The sequence below is a fragment of the Tenebrio molitor genome, chromosome 1 (assembly GCF_963966145.1).
Source record: "Tenebrio molitor chromosome 1, icTenMoli1.1, whole genome shotgun sequence".
Lineage (NCBI taxonomy): Eukaryota > Metazoa > Arthropoda > Insecta > Coleoptera > Tenebrionidae > Tenebrio > Tenebrio molitor.
In genome coordinates, this window is record NC_091046.1 from 8,228,746 (window position 1) to 8,248,535 (window position 19,790).

The 19,790-nt window shown below is 37.7% G+C and overlaps 3 protein-coding genes across 4 annotated transcripts; 2 read left to right on the plus strand and 1 right to left on the minus strand.

Annotated features, from left to right (window-relative positions):
* Positions 1 to 4,424: 4,424 nt before the first annotated feature.
* LOC138141280 (peptidoglycan-recognition protein LE-like) lies at positions 4,425 to 5,400 on the plus strand. Its single transcript, XM_069061981.1, has 2 exons — positions 4,425 to 4,500; positions 4,862 to 5,400. Exons 1-2 carry the CDS (start codon positions 4,425 to 4,427, stop codon positions 5,398 to 5,400), a joined length of 615 nt encoding a protein of 204 aa, XP_068918082.1.
* A 442-nt stretch (positions 5,401 to 5,842) lies between these two features.
* Jarid2 (Jumonji, AT rich interactive domain 2) lies at positions 5,843 to 13,149 on the plus strand. Of its 2 annotated transcripts, none has more exons than XM_069039785.1 (9): positions 5,843 to 6,217; positions 6,282 to 7,217; positions 7,272 to 9,934; positions 10,222 to 10,985; positions 11,045 to 11,243; positions 11,303 to 11,544; positions 11,834 to 12,029; positions 12,085 to 12,782; positions 12,836 to 13,149. In XM_069039785.1, exons 1-9 carry the CDS (start codon positions 6,138 to 6,140, stop codon positions 13,052 to 13,054), a joined length of 5,997 nt encoding a protein of 1,998 aa, XP_068895886.1. In that variant the 5' UTR covers positions 5,843 to 6,137; the 3' UTR covers positions 13,055 to 13,149. The 2 variants fall into 2 exon arrangements, with proteins under 2 accessions (XP_068895886.1, XP_068902544.1); XM_069046443.1 differs by having other exon boundaries at positions 10,228 to 10,985.
* Positions 13,150 to 13,152: 3 nt separating this feature from the next.
* LOC138135234 (solute carrier family 35 member C2) lies at positions 13,153 to 16,045 on the minus strand. Its single transcript, XM_069057468.1, has 6 exons — positions 15,537 to 16,045; positions 15,273 to 15,487; positions 15,108 to 15,180; positions 14,806 to 15,058; positions 14,579 to 14,754; positions 13,153 to 14,521 (listed from the first exon to the last, which is right to left on the minus strand). Exons 1-6 carry the CDS (start codon positions 15,729 to 15,731, stop codon positions 14,234 to 14,236), a joined length of 1,200 nt encoding a protein of 399 aa, XP_068913569.1. The 5' UTR covers positions 15,732 to 16,045; the 3' UTR covers positions 13,153 to 14,233.
* Positions 16,046 to 19,790: the final 3,745 nt, after the last annotated feature.

The following is a 19,790-nucleotide window of genomic DNA, read 5'->3' on the forward strand; positions in this document are numbered from 1 at the left end:
AGTATGTGTTAAGTGGTACCAGAAATATTTTCTGCACCGCCAATAAAGAAGTTATTGTTTTTTAATCAAATTAGATATTAATAAGTCATTAGATATTTTATTATACTGATAGATAAGAATTTAAAATAAGTTTTGTATCATGCAGGTATGCAGTGTTACCAAATAATTTTTACTGTATCTACAGAGTTTTCGAAGGTTATGATGGTATCCTCAAATTGATGTATGGAGAGTAGTTGGCCTAGAACCTTGCTCATGGGTAAAAATCAGCAAAAGCAATGCAACAACGCTAGATTATTTCTAGTGTTGACTTATTACAAAAAATTTTTTTTCTTAAAAAAATCTACTGTGATAATTTACTGTATTCCATGAAAACGGTGATATCTTTGTAAAAAATGACACAACTTGGAAAAAAAACGGTGATATCTTTATAAAAATGACACAACTTGGAAAAAAAAATCATAATTTGTCTCGTGTGTTAAAAGGATTGTAGTAGTCTTTTTGTAAATTTAAAATGTTTTCGGCAGTATAACATTTTTAGAGTCCAGCTAGTCACACGTGACGAATTGTTTTGCTCAACCCCCTGTGCAAACTACGAACTTTTTACAAATTCTTGTTCCATACGTTATATGATGCCAAACAGAGAAGAATGTTTTTCACAAGCGCAGTGTACTTCACGTGAAGAGTAATAAGTAAATGGTGGGATATCGGAATGTTTACGAAGGACGAGGCTGGAAAGTCGAGGAGCTCATACTTACGGTTACAAAAGTTTAGGAATCATATTCGATGGAATTTTCTCTACTTTGAAAGTTGCCACAAAAGGACTGACGAGAGGTTGTAAATTAATTGCAAAAAGTGTGGAGCTGGGAGGACCATGAGCTGCTAGGAGTTCAAGAGTGACCGCTGCATCAAGATATGAACACGTGGGATTATTAGGTGAAGGGACCTTGAATAGTTGCATAATAAGAGGTATAATTGCAATGACAAATGAATTGAAATTATTTTTCAAATAGAAAAATCGAGCGTTCTTTTATTAGAATGAATAATAAAATAATGTTTCATTACATAATTCTCAGTATCCTTTTCTATCAATTATTATATCTGTTGTATCTTCAACACGTTAGGTTATTTCTCAAAACTGTCAATGGAAACATTGTCGTCGTCAATTCTTGATTGAGTCATTGTAAAAGGTTGTGAGGTTTTTTCATATGTTGACAATGCAAATATTGATTATTGTGATGTGTTTGACAATAGACATAGGAGTACGCGCTTAGAAGAATAAACTAGATATTTTAACAAACATATCAAAGTAATTGATTGGAAAAACTGTTTGAAATGATGTCCAGCAAACAACACTGAATTCTTCCATTCAAATTATTCAAAACAATTCAACTCTCACATTTGCTATGACATCTTCAATTGCTTCTTATAGGTCTTGCAAATTATTAATCGGATGTCTTGGCACTAGATTTTATACATAGGGGAATCAAAAGAAACAAAGAAGAGACACGTCAGGTGATGTTGTCTGCAATGCTACACTCATCAATCGCCGTAGGGAGAACTTCTCAAAATAATGAATTGTCGTTCGTGGCTTGTGAGAAGTAGCTGATTTTTTTTTAGAAATAGCCGTTTCGTAGTTCCACATCATCCAGTTGATTTATAAATGGCTCAAGAAGAATTCTTTGGTATCTTTGAGCATTAATAGTTTCTTTAGAGAAAATTGTGCAAATAATTTACATCAAGGGCATTACAAGCCAAAGACCAATATTAATTGGATTTAATGACACCTCAGTAACATTGTGGGGTGGTCCATCGTATAGAATGTTCTAAATAAGCCATATTTCTAATCATCTTAGAAATTTGAATTTGGCGGTCAATAATCTGCACTGAAAGTATTACAACATGAATTTTTTATTTTTTCAAACAGACGGAGCAAACGGCACCAGGACGGCAAAAAATGAAAAAAATAAAGTTGCTTAATTTTTTTATTAACTCGCTGTATTAAAAATACCACTCATATTGAAAATTATGAAGGAGTCATTGATTTAAAATTAATTGACTTAATGATTTTTGGTACCTACCAAAATGTGAGTAATTTATTAGGACGACCCTCGATGGGTCGTAATTCTTGATTGACAATGGTAGCTTACCGCAAACAATCAGCTATAAATCATAACTGGCGATACGGTCCTGGATTTGTAAGGTGCCCACGACCCTTGTAAATAAAACTTGACCACCGTTTGATGATTTCCGTCATTTTAAAATACCACCATAAAAATGCTGCTACTTTATTCGTAGATGTTAAATGTCGATTTATTCAGTTATTATTCTAATTTAAATGCCAACTTTAGTATAATCAAAATCGACGTTGTCCTGTAGGTGAGATTGTAAAAAAAATCCGGATTGCTTTATTACTTTGTAAATGAAACGCTATCAAAGTCAAATTTCACATTTGTTTTATTTTATAAAAAAAATTTCGGCCATTTCGTACATCAGAAATTTAAGATTATACCTTCTAAATTTCAATTTTTTTTTTGACAATTAAAAAAGGATTTTATCGCAAATATTCTCTACGATGGACCATCCTGTACCTATGCTGACTAACTTCTGTAATTTTAAGAGTTAACGAAACTATTATAGGAAGGTGAATCCAACCCTCATCACAGAAGACAGTAATATTTTGCGTATCGTTATTATTAGTATTACTTAAATAGTTGTTCTACCAATGGGAAAATTGGATTCCTTGGAAAAAATTATGAGATAGGAGTTGTTGAAACAAGTATTTTTCTAAATGACGCACAGAAATGTGTGGATTTAGTTAAAGAATTTGGTAGCTTTGTGTAGCCACTAGCTATTATAGCAGATCCAGTAGACTTCCCTATAGCTACACAGTCAGTACATGTTTAAAAAAAAACATTCAACCACTCTTCCACAACGCTTTGACAAAACACGACATTCCACTTCTTCTTCTGGATTCAAAACAAGCAACTGATGATATACCGGTTATCGTGAATGTTCCCAATAACCATTTTCAAACCGCTTCGGAAACAGACCATTGTAATAAATATGTCCTCAACATCATGTCATGTCATCAAACATCAGCTTTGCCAAAGCAATTTTGAAAAGTATCACCAACCTAACAAAATTAGTCACAATATAGGTAGTCACCTGGTATATGTACGGAAACAGCTTCTTTATATAATTCTTCCCTTTTACGAAGCTTTAACCCTCCGACCCCAACCCCCTTGCAGTGCTTCAAGTGCTTCCAATTCAGCGATGGGTTAGCCGAATGCACCAACAAACTCATCTGCCCCAATTGCCCTTTAAGTCACCCCCTACCCCCCAACAAGTGCTCCTCTAAGGAGCCCTCTTGCACCTTCTGCTAGGGTACTCACCCGGCATGGTCCCGTTCGTGCCCCAAATTCAAGCAGACCGAAGTGACCGACAAAATCCACGTCCTCCCGGTCAAAATCGTCAATCCCCCCTCAGAGCTCGCCGAAGCGGCTGACATCGAGACTGATCCGGAGGATCGCTTTTGTGACCAAGGCCCTTTTCAACCTGTTCTCCATGCAGAGGTCCAAAATCCAGGCTATCCTGGAACAAACTTCCAAGGCGGTATTCAACGTCATTACTAAAGTGTCCCATTCCGAACATAACATTCACTTCACTTACGATCAGTGAAGTGCCCCCCCCCCCTTCTCTGCGTACCAGCATCGGGAAAATCCATATCCCAATCATTCCAACTCAACTCATCTCCACGCCGAATAGTAATTTCGTTTGTAGTGTTTTGTCAAGATCATATCATCGTTTCAAAATCTACAGTAAACTTAGAATAGAATCTTATCACTTTGTTTTAAAACTAGGTATGTACAGTTGCGTCCAAATAAAAGCGACCACTAAATTGACATTTTATGTCATCTTTATAAATTTTGGTAATTCAGGCTTTTAAAATGAAAGTTTCTCTGGCAACCAGATACCCATACCTGTGGCACAACATAACAGTGACGGATGATGTCAATTTGAAAAATAGTTTTTTTATGTTATCTCCTAGGAGATGATTTTTCAGGTGATTTAATATTTAATTCCGATTTATAATAGAAAAAATGGCTGCCCAGTTTTATTTGGCCGCAACTGTACTTTAATTTATATTTCACCTCAACCTTCCATTTTTCGTATTATCAACAAAAAAGATTGTGGTTGTGTGCAAGCATCCGCTTACTCTTCTAAATAATTCATTACAATCATAAATAATAACGATAAACTTTAGCATTAGCGTCAACAAATTAATCAGAATTCAAAATATAACATATTCAAGTAATTCCCAAGAGCGGTTTCCGAAGTGTATAATTTTTTATCTAAATTCAGTGAAGCCTGGAGCACGCTAGGATTGCTGCATTTGCTTTAAAACTACATAGTTGGTGTTAGTTATGGCAAAAACTGCAGTTGAATCTTCGGAAAGTGACCGATATGCCGCATCCACAAGTTTGAAAAAGAATTTAAAAGGTAAAAGGTAGATATTTTAGAAATAAGATTTATAAGCACAACGTTAAAAATACAAAATTCAATTCTCTATTTTTTACTATATTTTAGGACTGCGCAGAGCACTAAATTTTCTTCAAAAAAATATCATAGTCCTGTGTGTACTTTTCTGTACTGTGATAATTATTGTCGTCGCTGCAAGAATACTTTATCTCGTTGAAAGCAATGAAACCTCAATAAAAATCGAGGCAACTCGAAAGGAAGTTACTACTGACCAAAACAATGAAGATACCATTTCTGTGATTTCAACGTCTACAGGTGCTTTTTTTTTATTTGTCGTCTCTTTACTTATAAAACAAATTCAGATAACAAATAAAATTTTTAGATTCCAGCAATTTATCACTTTCGGACGATTTCACGCTGATCACACGTAACGAATGGCTTGCTCAGCCCCCTCAGGAAACTGCAACTCCTTTACAACTCCCTGTACCATACGTCATAATCCACCATACAGCAACAGAGCGTTGTTCTTCACGTTCACAGTGCGTTTTTAGCACACAACTTATTCAAACATATCACATGAAGTCTAGCGGTTGGTGGGACATCGGATACAATTTTCTCATCGGAGGTGATGGAAATGTTTACGAAGGACGAGGCTGGAAAGGCCAAGGAGCTCATACCTACGGTTACAACGATAAAAGTTTAGGAATCACCTTTATTGGATTGTTCAGAGGATCACGACTTCCCACAAAAAGGCAGATGAAAGTTTGTAAACAATTAATCGCAAAAGGAGTGGAGTTGGGATATATAAAGAAGGATTATAAACTGATGGCGGCCAGACAGTTATCACCCAACAGTCAAAATCTTGGAGAAGCACTGTATGAAGATATAAAAACGTGGGATCATTGGACGAATAGACCTTAAATGCTTCTTTGCAACAAAACTTTGTTACAGTTGGTTGCAAAAAAAACGGAAACTGTCAGAATAAAATTGACACATTTTTACAATCTTTCATAGTGTCAAACCTTCTTATGAGAGATAGGTTAGAATTATAGTCAAAATTCAACATTTTTAAAAATTATTTGATAGGCATCGTAAAGTAGACAATTATTTAACAAATGGAAAAACCAAATTTACATTAGGAACATTTTCAATTCCCGTTTTTTTGCAACGAGCTGTAAGTACAGTTGCAGTGCTTGATAGTTTTTCTCCCATTCTCTGTACTCTGCAACAATTTTACAATGTCCAGTTGTTTCAATAGATTTCTTCTTGATTCGTCATTTTTTTAATTTAATTTCATTATTGATTCAAGTATCGATACCGGTCATTTTTGAAAGCAAATTTCCCAGGTACACCAACACAACAAGAATAAAAAACGCGTAAGCGTAAGTGCAGCCACCATTTTACCCGTCGTAAACAATTTATATTCTGGTGAAGTCTTAACAAATTAATAATTTGTTGACGATTTGTTAATCACAATGTAGAGTAAATAATGACGTTGTGTATATTATATATAGTTTATTTTAAAATTTTAAAGGAGAATGTAAATAAGAAAGTGATATTAGAGTTAGGTTATGTTGAGGATACTGTGTTGACTGTTGATGAACTTCTTTGTGTACTAGGTTTTTAAGAAAACCTAGCCAACGGTAGTCAACAATAAAATGGTAATAAACAGAAGCGAGATGAAGAGAAAACGCAGAGAAGAGTGTTCGTCTCCTTTATTAGATGATAGTCCGAAAAGGTTAGTACATGTTGCTCTGATTTCACAATATTTGTGTTAACGGGCGGATTTTTCTGTTTTTAAGGACAAAAGTCCACGCACAGCGTAAATTTGCGCAAGGTTCGAACGTAAATAGTCCTGTAATAACACCAGTTAAAGAAATAGAGAAGCAAGAAATAGACGTGTTACCTGAACCAGTAGAACTTCTCCCCATAAAGAGACCAAACACTGAAGACTTTTTAACGTTTCTGTGTTTCCGCGGTACACCAATTCTTCCCCCAAGTTTGAATTTTTTCAACACAGCATCTATAGTCGACACGAATGGTCAAGTGCACGAGATAAAAAGCGAATCGCCCAAGAACGGCCCCCTTGACACTTCAGCCATAACCAAAACGGGATCGGGCTCCTCGGAACGGCCCTTTATAGCTTTCGGTGTGCGAAAACGAGCAGACCCTATCGTAATTAGTAGACAGATGGATAAGAAACGACGGCACGCTTTAGCGCTGCAAGCTCTTCGCAGAAAGTATCAAGAGCAGAGAATGGCGAAGATTCGAGCTGTTACTATAAGCAAGTTGTCAGAGAAAGTTTCAAGTAAGACTTTGGTGAGGTCAAATTCAATTACAAAAACTGAAACTGTCACCAAAAAGAGCGCAACCATTCAGAAAACGAAGGTAAACGAACCTGTCAAACCTGAGAAAATTACGACTCGGTCCGTGAAGGCGGCTCTAAGGCCACAGATTAAGCAGAAGATGTGTTTGAGAAGTTTCAGGGGGAGATTTGTACAGAAGGAATTGCAGTTCAGAAATGTGAAAAAGAGGCCCTTGCCGGCAGTTAAAAAATTGGGCAAGAGTAGTGCGAAGAAAGTTGAAAGTAATAAGGACAGTGACAGTTCTGAATATTCGTCTGATGATGACAAACCGCTTTCGAAGACTTCGACTGAAGTGAAGGAAGTTCCAAAAGCGGTGTTGCCGAAAATCGCAAAAAAATCGGCACTGGCGCCTAAAAAACCAACGGAAATAAAGTATTTAGGAAATTATTTTGTTTGTTGTGTTTGTTAAAGGGGTTTTGTTTTCAGCTACAGGATCACGCGTTCGAATAAGTTTATGAATAACAAGATTGCGTCGCGAAGGCAACAAATCAAGCAACGCATGTTAATGAGTACACCAAAAACTACCGTGAAACCAAGAACTCTGAGGTCACATACTGCCCAAAAAACCAAATTGTTGCCAGAGACAAAGCAGAAGATGCTAATGAAACACAAGAAGGGAAATAATGATAAAGAAGTGAGTAAAAAAGAAGCTGCAACAAAGAAACCTGTAAAAGTAACAGAACCGGTGAAGAAAGAAGTCAAGGAAAGTGTGAAGAAGGATGAAGGAAAAGAGAGTACAAAGAAAGAGTCAAAGTTGGTAGTGAAAGAAAATGTGAAGAAGGATGAAGGAAAAGAGAGTACAAAGAAAGAGTCGAAGTTCGTAGAAAAGAAAGTTGCGGGTAAATCTACGGAGAATGTAAAAAAGACGAAAGATTTGCCAAAGCAAGCAAATGAAATTGCTAAAAAAGACAACGCAAATAAGAAAAAACCGTCAGCAGTTGTGAAGAAAAGTGGTTCCAAATTGGTGGACAGTGCTGGGAAAAAAGAACCTGTTCATAAGAAGGAGCCGGTAAAAGCTGGAGAAGTGGCAGATAAAAAACTAGAAGCGAAAGTTGTGGAACAAAAAGAAAATGTTGAGCTGAGAACTTCTCAGAGACCCACTCGCAAAACTAAAGAAGCTGCTGCCATCTACATGGAAATTTTAAGTCACAAATTAGTAAATGAAAGCAGAATCGACGACGACAACGTTTCCATCGACAGCTTTCCGGAATTGCCTAACGTGAAGAAAACGGAACAAAGAGAAAATGAATTGAAAGCAAAAGCGAGGTCGACTAAAACTTCAGAAAGTGAACTCAGTAGCGACACAAAGAAATCATCCAAACCTAAAGAAAAGGAACAAGAGGTCAGCGAAAGTAAAGTTCTCCGATCGAGTGACAAGAAAAAAACCATCGTTCAGAAGAAAAATGAAAATCCTGACGCTAAAAAGACCGAAGAGATTGAAAAATCTAAAGAGAGTGGTGAAGATCAAGGAAAGAAAGAAGTTGTTAGTGAGGAGGGAAAACAAAAGAAGACTGCAGAAAAAGTGAAACCGGAGAACGTCAAAGAAGAGGTAGCAACGTGTGACAGAAAAACTAGGTCGTCAAATCAGGATAAAGTGCTGGACAAGGTTGTTACGTCTCCGGCGGAAAAAACAAAAGAAGTGGAGCTGAAGGCGCACGTAAATCCTATCGAAGGAGCGGAGATTAAAAAAGCCGCGAAAGCGGACATCAAAGAGACTGAAGTGAAGAAGAAATGCAGCGAGGTACGTGATAGTGACACGAGCTTCGAATCGGACATGTCCGATAATCCGTTGAGAGGGAAGAAAGTGGAAGAGAAAAGCAAACCTGTTGAAGCGGAAGTAACAAAGAGACAAACAAGGAATTCGTCACAAAACATCAGACACGTAGAAGAAAGTGACGATTCGGACGAATCCTTTCGTGCGGACATCAGAATACCGAGAAAAAAACAAATCACTCGAAGCAAAGTGTCAAAATGTTACGGGAGCGACTTTGAAGATTCGCCAAAATCTATTAAAAAATCGCTCAGAACGACCGCAAGAAGCTACAAGGAGTGCAGCTCCAGCGAGTCGGACCATTCTACCACTTCTGAGGTCAACATCCAACTGGTCAAAATGGTCAGCAAGAACAAGAAGTTCACCAAGACGAGGAGCCAGCAGAAGGGAGAACAAAGCTTCAGCGATTCGGACGAGGAACCGCTGAGCAAGTTGACGCAGAATAAGAACGTCGAGTCCAAGGAAAACGTGGTCGCCGTGAAAGAGGAAATTAACTCCGAAAAGAAAGTAAAAGTGGAGCCGGAATCGAAAGCGAGCAAAAGCGGGAGCAAGGATAGTAAAGAAAAGGTCGTCGAAAGTAACGAGAAAGAAAGTTTCACGAAGCCGAAACGGGAGTGTGCGAAGCGCCCTCAGAATTATCTTCCGATGTTCTCTTCGTCGGACGAGGAAGACAGCTACTTCCACGGATTCAAGATGAAAACGGAAAGTAACAAACCTGCGAAAACGCCGAAGCTTCCAGAGAATAATTGCACCCATGCGTCCACCTCCTTGGACTTGTCGTGCAAAGACATCGGTCGGAGATTCGGCAAGGGCAAAGTGAACATGTCAACCGAACAAATCGAAAAATGGTTGAAAGATTCGGCAATGGCGGGAAACAGCGTGAAAAGTGAAAACGACGCGATGCTCAAGTTTGGCGAAAAAATACCAACCGAAACGTCGCACAGCGTTGCCACGTCCATCGACACCGAAAAACTGAAGACTCTGCTCATCACCACCATAGAAAAACAAGACAGTGACATGGAGAAGAAAGAAATTTCGCCGAAAGCCGTCTCGAGCGAGACGGGAGTCTTGAACAAGCACATCGCCCTCAGCAAGCCCACAATAGACAGAAAATTGATATTTCGCAATAAAGATAAAGCGGGACTTGCGCGCAATGTAAACGCCTTTTCGGCAAGCAATGAGAGCAGCGTGTATGCGTTCGGTGAAGAGGAGGACGTGATGAAGACGCCATTCAGGAGACCCACAAGGAGACCATCCAGCACTGCGACTTCCAGATCCGAAGACGAGTCCTCGAAATACGAAGAATTGCCAAAAACAGGTGTGTATTGTGTATACAGCTCTAGAGTCTTTGTTACATAATCCATATGTCAATAGAAATTTGTTAATATACGGTGCTATAAAAAAAATTACCAAAGAAGGGCTATGAACAAGAAGACGTATGTCTTAGGGTTCCTTGGTACCAATTCTCAGCTACTCAGCCTTCAAGGAAGGCTCGATGCTGCAATTAGTAATGCATGGGGCTGGGTACATCGATTTTTGAAAAAGGGTTTATTTTTAAATTAATCGATCTGTGTAGCGATGTAGGATGTTTGATTACTTTTTAAGTGATAGTGACTCCATGTCAATTCCGGAAGCCGCCACTTTTGAGACAAGATTCGGTCAAATCCACTAAAGAATCTACGGCAGCAGAAGAAACGTCTGAAGAAAGCATGCAAGTCGACCCGGAGATTGCGTTTTACACTCCGCATCAGCCCCAGAAGTCGTCGGTGATCGTCAAGTCCAGACCCGGAGTGATAGTTCCCTGTCTGAAAGTGGAGAAGAAACCAATTTCGTCCACATCGATGGTTCCACCAATCTCGCAAAAAATAACCAGTCTGAAACATTCCCAGAAGCAAAGTCCCAGGACTTTGGACAAGGGTTCGGATGCATCCGAGGAGTTAAAGTACAAGGTACCGAGCTCGCCTAGCGCCAGTTCCTCGTCCAGTGCCAAACTGTACAAAAGGCCTAGTTCCAAGCCGAAACTGCGAGCGTCGGAAGTATTACCGGTCAAGCTTCCGGAGTTTCCGGTCGGTGGGACTTGCGGGCAGTTAATCGAAGCACCAACTTTTCACCCATCGGAGAGAGAGTTCCAAGATCCGCTGGAGTACATGGAGAAGATACGGTCCAAAGCTGAGCAGTTCGGTATATGTCGGATAGTGCCGCCATCTACGTTCAAGCCCGAGTGCAAGGTGACGGATGACATGCGGTTCACCGCCTACAATCAGTACGTCCACAAGATGTTGCATCGGTGGGGGCCCAACTTTAAGGAACTGATGGCCATCAAAAAGTATTTGTCGACGCAGAATATCAGTTTGACGCACCCGCCATGGGTTGGTACCACCATGAGTGTTTTGTGCGTACAGCGTATTATATTTTTGACTTGTTGCAGATCGGGGGGATGGAAATCGACCTTCCGCGTTTGTATCAAACGGTGCAGTCGTTGGGTGGATTGAAGGAGGTTATCGAGAAGAAGAAGTGGCCTAAAGTGTCGGACGCCATGAAGATACCCAAATTGGCTCAAGACAGGGTTACAAAATTGGACGATATCTATTGTAAATATTTATTACCGTACGACACGTTGTCTCCAGGTGAGAGAAATACAGATTTTTTGATAATGAATGGTTGGCGGCAAAGTGTTGATTTTCAGCTGAAAGAGAAAAATTATTTGACGAGGTGGAAACCGAATGGGCCAAGCGTGAGTCGAAATCTCTTTTGAAAGCCCAACAAAACATCGACGACAGCGATACGAACGACGTGGAGTCGGAATCTGACGACGAGGCGGAGGAGTGTATCGTGAAGGGGCGTAGCATGGCGTTGAACGCTTTTTACAGAATTGCGAGAAATACGATGAGTATGTGGTTCAAGAACTCGGAGCCGTTAGCAGAAGAGGTAAAGTAAAATGTTTCGTTTTCGTGGCCAAGTAAACGGAAATGTGGAAGAGAGTTTAAATTACATAAATGGAATTGCAAAGTTTCGAAACAAGTTCAGATTTAATAGTTATGTGATGTAAATAGTATACATATTGTTATACGAGTTGCACAGTCTATTGTCGAACGGGAGGGTTTAGGGCACGACGAGCGTAGCGAGGATTAACTACTTTATACATTAACTACACCGCTACTAAAATGATTGACATACATATTGGAATGGTAAAAGAAGTAAAACCAAACATTTTTAGGTCGAACAAGAATTCTGGAAGCACGTTACGTTGAAGCAAAACCACATCTGCGTCCACTCCGGTTCCATAGATTCGGGAAATTGGGGTTACGGTTTCGCCGTCTCCAAAAACAGCCCTTTCGCAAGACACGCGTGGAATCTCAAAGTTTTAACCAACAACAGCGGATCAGTATTGAGATCCATGGGACCCGTGATGGGTAAATTTAAAACAAAACTTCTCGATATCCTGTACACGTCTCGACTTGTTTGCAGGTGTGACAGTACCAACCTTGCACGTCGGGATGGTGTTCAGTTCGTGCTGTTGGTACCGCGACCCGCACAGTTTGCCTTGGATCGAGTATTTGCACACCGGAGGAAATAAAATCTGGTACGGGATACCGGACTCGACCAGCGCCGCCTTCCGAGCGGCTCTAAAAACATTGGTACCCAACTACTGCAGAAACAAAGGTTTGTGGTTGCCGTCGGATACGGTGATGGTACCGCCGAACCTGCTGGTCGAACACGGGGTGTCGTTGTGCAGAATCGTGCAAGAACCGGGACAGTTCATCGTAGTTTTTCCCAAGGCTTTCACGTCCAGTTTAAGTACTGGATACGTCGTTTCGGAAAGTGTTTATTTTGCGCCGCCGTATTGGCTAGAAACGGGCAAAGTTGTTTTCGACGAGTTGCGCAACAGCTGCGAACCGTCGATGTTTTCGTTTGACAGGCTTCTGTTGTGCATACTCAATGATTCTAGATCGAACGTAGAAGTTTTAAGGCAGATCATACCGGCGGTGGAGGAACTCTGTGATAAAGAAAAGTCGGCGAGGGAGAGGATCAGAAATTTGGGGGTCTCCGCGACGGAGAAGCTGCCGCTGCCGGAAGAACCCAGAGTCAGAAAAAAGAAAAAGCTTCAGAACGAAGACGGAGAGTACGAGTGTGAAATCTGCAGAATGAATCTCTTTGTTTCCATGGTACTAATTCAATAATGTGATAAAAATGGCATCACTCCAAACGATAATTTCAGGTGACGGAATCTCAAGAAGACGCCGTATATTGTTTGGACCACGCCGCTGAGTATATTGAGCAAAAGAAGGTTCAAAGTAAACACTGTACTCTCATGTTTACTTACAACGATGAAGAACTGGACGGCTTAGTGGACAAGGTGCAGTTGGCAATTACCAACAAGCTGCAAAAGAAAATACCTAACAAATATTCAGGGATGCCAACGTTACTCACGAAATGAAAAAACTCGGTTAAGAAACTTATTTGAGATTAGAACGTTTCAGTGTATTTTTGCTATGTTAGTATTTATTTGAACCTTTAAAGACGTTATTGACAGTGTGAGTTTCATTATTTTATTTTCACTTTATTAATACAGGTTTTATTTACATTATGCACGGTTTTCTTTTTGTTTTAACTTAAATCGTGTTACATCAAGTTATATACAATTAATTTGTTTGGAGACAAAAGCAATTTGAAATGAACAAAATTCTATAAAGTCGATGATTTTAGCTAAAATAATATGCCTTAATATTTAATTAAATAAAATCGAAAAATGGTAACTATTTAGAATGTGTGATGTAATTAACAAAACAACAAATCACTACAGAAATACATCAGTTTATTTTAACGTTACAATATTATGTAACAATATCACAAAAACCGTTATGTTTTTACAACGTAAATATGTGAAGAGATGGCCACAGCCTCGCCTCGTGACTGGAGATCATCAATGGTTCGTGTTATGTAACTCTGTATATCTTTATAAAAATATGAATTTTGATATCGAGTGCATGCAAAGTGAATTCGGACTGGAATGTTTCCTCAAAAAGATAGTGACATCGTCACGTGATACGATGGTTGGTCATTGTGACCTCATCACATGGCAACAGCGACCTGTACAGTTGCTTAAAATTCTACGACCCAAATAAAAGGTCATTTCATTTTCGAGTTTTTAATTGCAACCGCACAGGTCACGCCGATTTGGTGTTCTAGTAAATGAACAATTAATGCAGAGGTCCAGTATTTTAATTAAACGCACCTAGTAATAAAACTGTCAAAGATTTTTAACGGCGTCGCAACTGGAAAATTTTACTTTCATGAGAATTGCGAATGTGAATATGTATGTTTTTCAACATTCGAATCCTTCAAGGTTTTTTAACCTGCATTTATTCAACAGCATAAACGATCATTTTCAGATGCAACTTAGAAAAATTTGATGGCAACTGACGTTTTCGCAGCGCCCTCTGGTGATGAGGCTTTCACAAATTACTCTCAAATTCCGGTCAGCAAAATAAATGCTTTTGCAAATGGTCCACAAAAATATAATTTTAGCCGCATTAAATCTAAGTTAAGTACCTACTTATACACAGTCATATAAATTCAGTCACATGTTGAATGCTCTTGGGTCCTTGTCGCACGACTACCTGTCACGACTGCGCAAAATATCAAACAGGACCTGCGTGTCATTTTTTTCATCGTTTTCACTTGACCCGTCGTACTGATTCTCTTCGTTGATTATTAAATGCTCGCCCAACTCGCGATGTTCAGCTTGGACTTCGTACGTCCTTCCCACCAGCTTGGTCGAATTTTTTAACTTGTGCAGGACGTGACACGTTATTCCAGAGAAGCAAATAAGCAAGCCGACGACGTTTATCGGGGACAAGGTGTCCCCGTTCCACTGTACAGCTAGGACTAGCACGAACATTTCCTGTTACGTAAAAATCATATCACTCTGCTGCACAACAATAAGTTGTTTTTTTTTTACCTTAACTATCCCTGCAATGGACAGGGTTAAACTTGAAGTATACCCTACCACTAGAACTTCACACATTTCCATAAAAAATGCAATGAAAGCTCCTAACAGAATTTTAGACATTATGTTGAAAAATACTGTTGCTTCGGAATACCTAAATAATTGACAGTTTTTTATTACTGTTGGGCCTGCAATGCTAATTTGTAGTTAATCTGTTTTTTATCGGAATGCTAACATACCCTCCATCCATAATGCAAAAGGCAGAACTGAAAGTATCATCCAAGGCTGCATATGGTAAATCATGTCAACTGGATTTCGCATTCCCATTTTAGACTTTTGAAGCAACAACTGGACACATGTCCATCTTATCCCACTAAACATTGATGCAAATAACAACAATAAAAATCCTAACAGATCAAATTGTGTTGCTTTGTATGTAAATAATACTAATCCTGTACTGATCATTAGCACAATGAGTGCAAGGCTCCAAGACTGAAAATGTAATATTGCAATGTTGTACAGTTATTAATGATGATTTTACCTTCTTTTCTAACTTGAACAGCATCGAGAAACCTAATATAAATATAATGGTAGTAGATTTGGTCATTGTGTATCTAAAAATTAACACATTTACTTTCATGTATGGTAGTTTGGAGGAGTGAATATCTATTTCTAACTGTTTATTTTTGTGCAGTTGTTGACTTACAATGAAACTTTAATCAGTTCTAATCCCCAGTTGGAAAAGCCAATGTCAAGTCCGCTGAATGTGCCCATTGGGGCAACAGCTATGATGTACTCTTTCCATCCCAAAAGAATCCTTTGTTTGCCTTGTTTTTTCTCAAGAATGGCACGAACTAGCATTGCAAGAAGAAATTTAACAACCATGTGTATCAAGACAGTTGTTAAAGGAAAGTGAAAAGTCTGTAATTTTACAATTACATTAAATAATTTGGAGGACAATTCAAATTACCTGAAATAGCCATCTTTGATAAAAAGTTAAACATATGGATGGTACATAGTAAGTGCCTATCAAGATACTTGTAAATAAACTGGACCAAAAACAAGCAGCATTACATAAACTGCGTTTTTTTTCTTCGAAATCGGTTGTTTCTTCTTCTTCATTTTCCACAGCTTCATATTTCAATTTTTGCCGTTTGCCCAACATGTTGCACGTTTGGAGTATCCTGTTTTTGCAGATGATTACATGTTGATAAACCAGATGTGTATGTTATTTGATTGAAGTCGTCAGATTAAAAGCGAGTTTTTAATCTACTTTCGAAAATCACATTGTCAATACCGTTTTTCACTGGAATTTGTAGCGGGCTTCCCTTCTTGAGTCTTATCTGTCACTTATCTTCGAAATTTCCGTGTTGACTGTTGACGTTGACGTTTGTACAAAAAGTGTCACTTTGGTGCACTCCTGATATCAAATTCCCCAAAACCTTAAGCTCCATTCACACTGCACTTGGGCTACTATAGTTCATTTTTTAATGCAGTAGAAAAAGTTAGGCAGCCCAATATACAGTTATCAATGCTGCCTAGATACCTTAGATTAATTTATAATTGATATGGATCCACGATACCACTAAAAATTCTGTTTGTCAAAATCTGTCAGTTTGACAAGGTTTTGACATTCGATAAAAAATTTAATTGAAATGAGAAAACGTGTTTAATAATGTGTTTAATCTAGAATTCATGAATAAAAAAGCAGTAAGTTAGTAAATAGAAACAATAATTAACGATAACTCAGACATATTATGGATTTAAAAAATCAACTCTCATCTTGGAATTCTTCCGGTTAATCCGAATCGTCATCAGACTCTCCAAGGTGTATAATAAGTTGTTCCACGGTCACTTCAATACGCACATCCAATACCCACATCTGCTCTTCTTTAGTTTAACCGTATCCCCAACCTTAAGTTCCGCATGTTCATCATAGACATGTTTGTAAATGTTCAAAATCATGTTTTTTCGAATACAGATAAGGGCGACTTACTTTTTCGTTGAACATAATTTGTTCTGTGCAGCCCATCGATAATCAAGTATAAAAACCCTTGACCAAAGTAGCCTTTAAATTAATACCTGTGACACAGTGACACAAATTGACATTAATGCATTTATTGTGGCATATGGCATCATGGATTGAAGTAATTTACAAAATTGAAATAGGAATCTAGTGAACTATTGAAAGTGTATATTTGGCTGTCTGACTTTTTCTACAGCATTAAAAAATGAACTATACACCTTGGCCGGCCGCAAATGTTCAAAAAGTTACGAACAAACAGATAACGGTACAATCTTTATAACTGGTAGTAACTGTGGCGTGGACTTGTACGGTTGTAAACCAAGAACTTGATAAAAATTTATCAGAAGTTCCAATTTACTTTTACTGCCGTTCGAATGATATCGAAATATCAATTTGGGGACTTAATAACGAGATTAAATAACTTTATTCTCTTGTTGCTTTATCGTAATTCGGTGCTAATTGCTAGTTCTGTTGGCACAATTAATTTGCCAAAAATAACAAAGATATAAATAAAATTTCGCCAACTTCCAAATTGTTGACCCTGAAAAATGTAGATTGATCCCTTCAGTTCTTGTTTTCGTTAACAACAATTCAGTAAAACATTTACACTTTGAATTACAAATTTATCTAAATGAAAAAACCACTAGACTAGCAGTAAAGATAACAATCTCTAAAAATTTATAATTCCCGATAATATCTACAACAACTTGAATTCGCTGTTATTATGTAGGTACGCTCGTTTGTAAGCTACTCGTAGGTCTAGGACTCTAGGTAGGTATAGTGGCTGTCATTAATTTGGAAACACTGGCCTAATCTCGTTTACTGGATATTTCTAATATGTATTTGATAGTGTAAGCAGTGTAAGCGTTATGACATGAACTTATGTCACCCATGTCATCGTCGAGCTCATTTAACAGAAAATTTATATGTCAATAGCATTGTCAAAGTGACAAACAATTTACAATAGAAAAATCTTGGCGTTTCCAAATTAATGGCCGCCACTGTACATCGTTGTCGAATCAAAAACTTTTTTACGTTTAATGAAATACGAAATTGGAGGGGATCAAAGAAATTCTCAGATGTGAGTGTTTTATAGGTACAGTTCTATTCAGAAAAAAAGCGTACAAGTAGTGAGCCCAATTTTGGCTAAATTATCATATTGTAATCCTATCTTTTAATTGTTGTATTTTTATTTTATTGATGTATTTTTCAGAGATTTTAAAGTGTATAAATTTTTTGCCTTATTTATTAGGCAGGCATTACCAAATACTACAAACACAACTCAAACTCAAACTACAATTTAAAAATTTACAGAGTTTATAAAAGCAATTTTCAAACATTTGACATACAAAATGTCAGTAATACGTTTTCTTGGAAACGATTAAATTAATTGTCCCATTTACAGTAGCCCTTATTAATACGTGTACGCTTTTTTTTTAATAGAAGTGTATATATGTTCCTACTTATATCGAGCGATCAAATTAATTTGTAATCGAGTTATCCATGAATCCGAAATCGTATGTCGTAACTTAAACTTCGCGTTCCAATAAATTCTCGAAACACAGGTTAGATCTGGACATATCAATCGCAAAAGACATACGGATTCAAATCCATGGATGACTCAATTACAAATTAATTTGATCGCTCAATACTTACCTTTTATAAATAAATATCACAGACTAATGTTTAAAAGAAATCTTGAAAAAGAGGGAAAAAAATTGAGAATATGATCGGAGTACAGTTGCGGCCGTTGAAAACTCAGACACTTTGACAACGCCAAACTTTTGGCTTTGTAAATGGTATTGAAAGTGACGTTTCTCAAAATGAAACTCAAACATTATCCACATTAATTTCTCTCGCAATGGCTCTTATACTCACACCGTCCCTCAGTCAAACACATTTTTGCAAATCAGATAATTGCGGCATTTCAAAAGTTACGCGCGATTCTGACCTAATATGTCAAATACTGACACTGACTTTATAATCCTTGATGAAAATCCTGTTTACGCTAATCAAATTTCGGAATTTATACAGAGTGTTTAAATCTTTCCTGTCTGAGATTTCAACGGCCGCAACTGTACCTACACTTAAATCAGGGATTCCAAAAGAATTGCTCAACTATGTTATTATAATAAATATGCATTATACAGCATGAGTCAGCTAAAACAGGTCAGTCATATAAAACAGAAAATAAAGAATAATTTGAAAATTTGTGGTAAATTTAATGTGTGGTGCCCTCTCATTGTATGCACGTTTTTTTAGGATTCTGTGATAACCCTGTTAGGAGGTAGATACCTAAGTGACAAATCAAAAAGTGTTTTTTGTTCGACACTGTCAGAATTTGAGAAATTTCTCCTGTGTGAGCGGATTTTGATAAATGTCAAATGTCAAAACGAAACGTCAAGCTAATTTTAAAGATTTTAAGCGATTGGAAGCCTTTAAGGGGCTCGTCGAACAAAAAAACGTTGTATTCAACTCGTTCTTGTGTAAATTGGGCCTTTTTTGGCACTCGTGCGCCTTTAAAACGCTCGTTTCACTCGCGTTTAAAACTGGCCCACTCATGTCAAAAAAAACCCTTTTACACATGAACTCGTTAAAACTACTATTATTTTATCGACGAACGATGATTTTATGTCTTTTTTACATTTAAGATTTAGCGTCCATTGTTTAATAAAGTTTATTCTCTTTAAAAATGAATGCAAATTGGCCCTAATTAAACAAGACCTGTGCGATTTGTTGAAACAATTGCTTATTCCGAGGATGAACCTTCTCTTATCAGTTGGATCCAAAGTCAGCTAAAGTGTCGAAGTATGAGGTGGAGTCAATAGGTTTTTTTTTGCGATTCTGATGGAGTACTTCTAATTAACTATTTATCTCGTCGATAGATAACAAGGTAATGTTATGTTTTATAACACTTGTTATTATTATTAACTCAAAATATGGAGTGATGGAGAGCTACTCTGACACTATGACAAATTTGTAAAAATGTGTCAATTTTATTTTGACAGTTCCCGTTTTTTTTTGCAACCAACTGTACCTACTCATGGCGCGATAAAACAAATGAATTTTTACAAGAGCGTCAAACACTTTATTTTGCGACTGTTTTACTTCCTTTCAGATCTACAGGATGTCTCAAAATTACTTCAGTAGTCCAAATATGGAAATTAAAAAAAATCGGGACTCCCCCCACAAAGATAC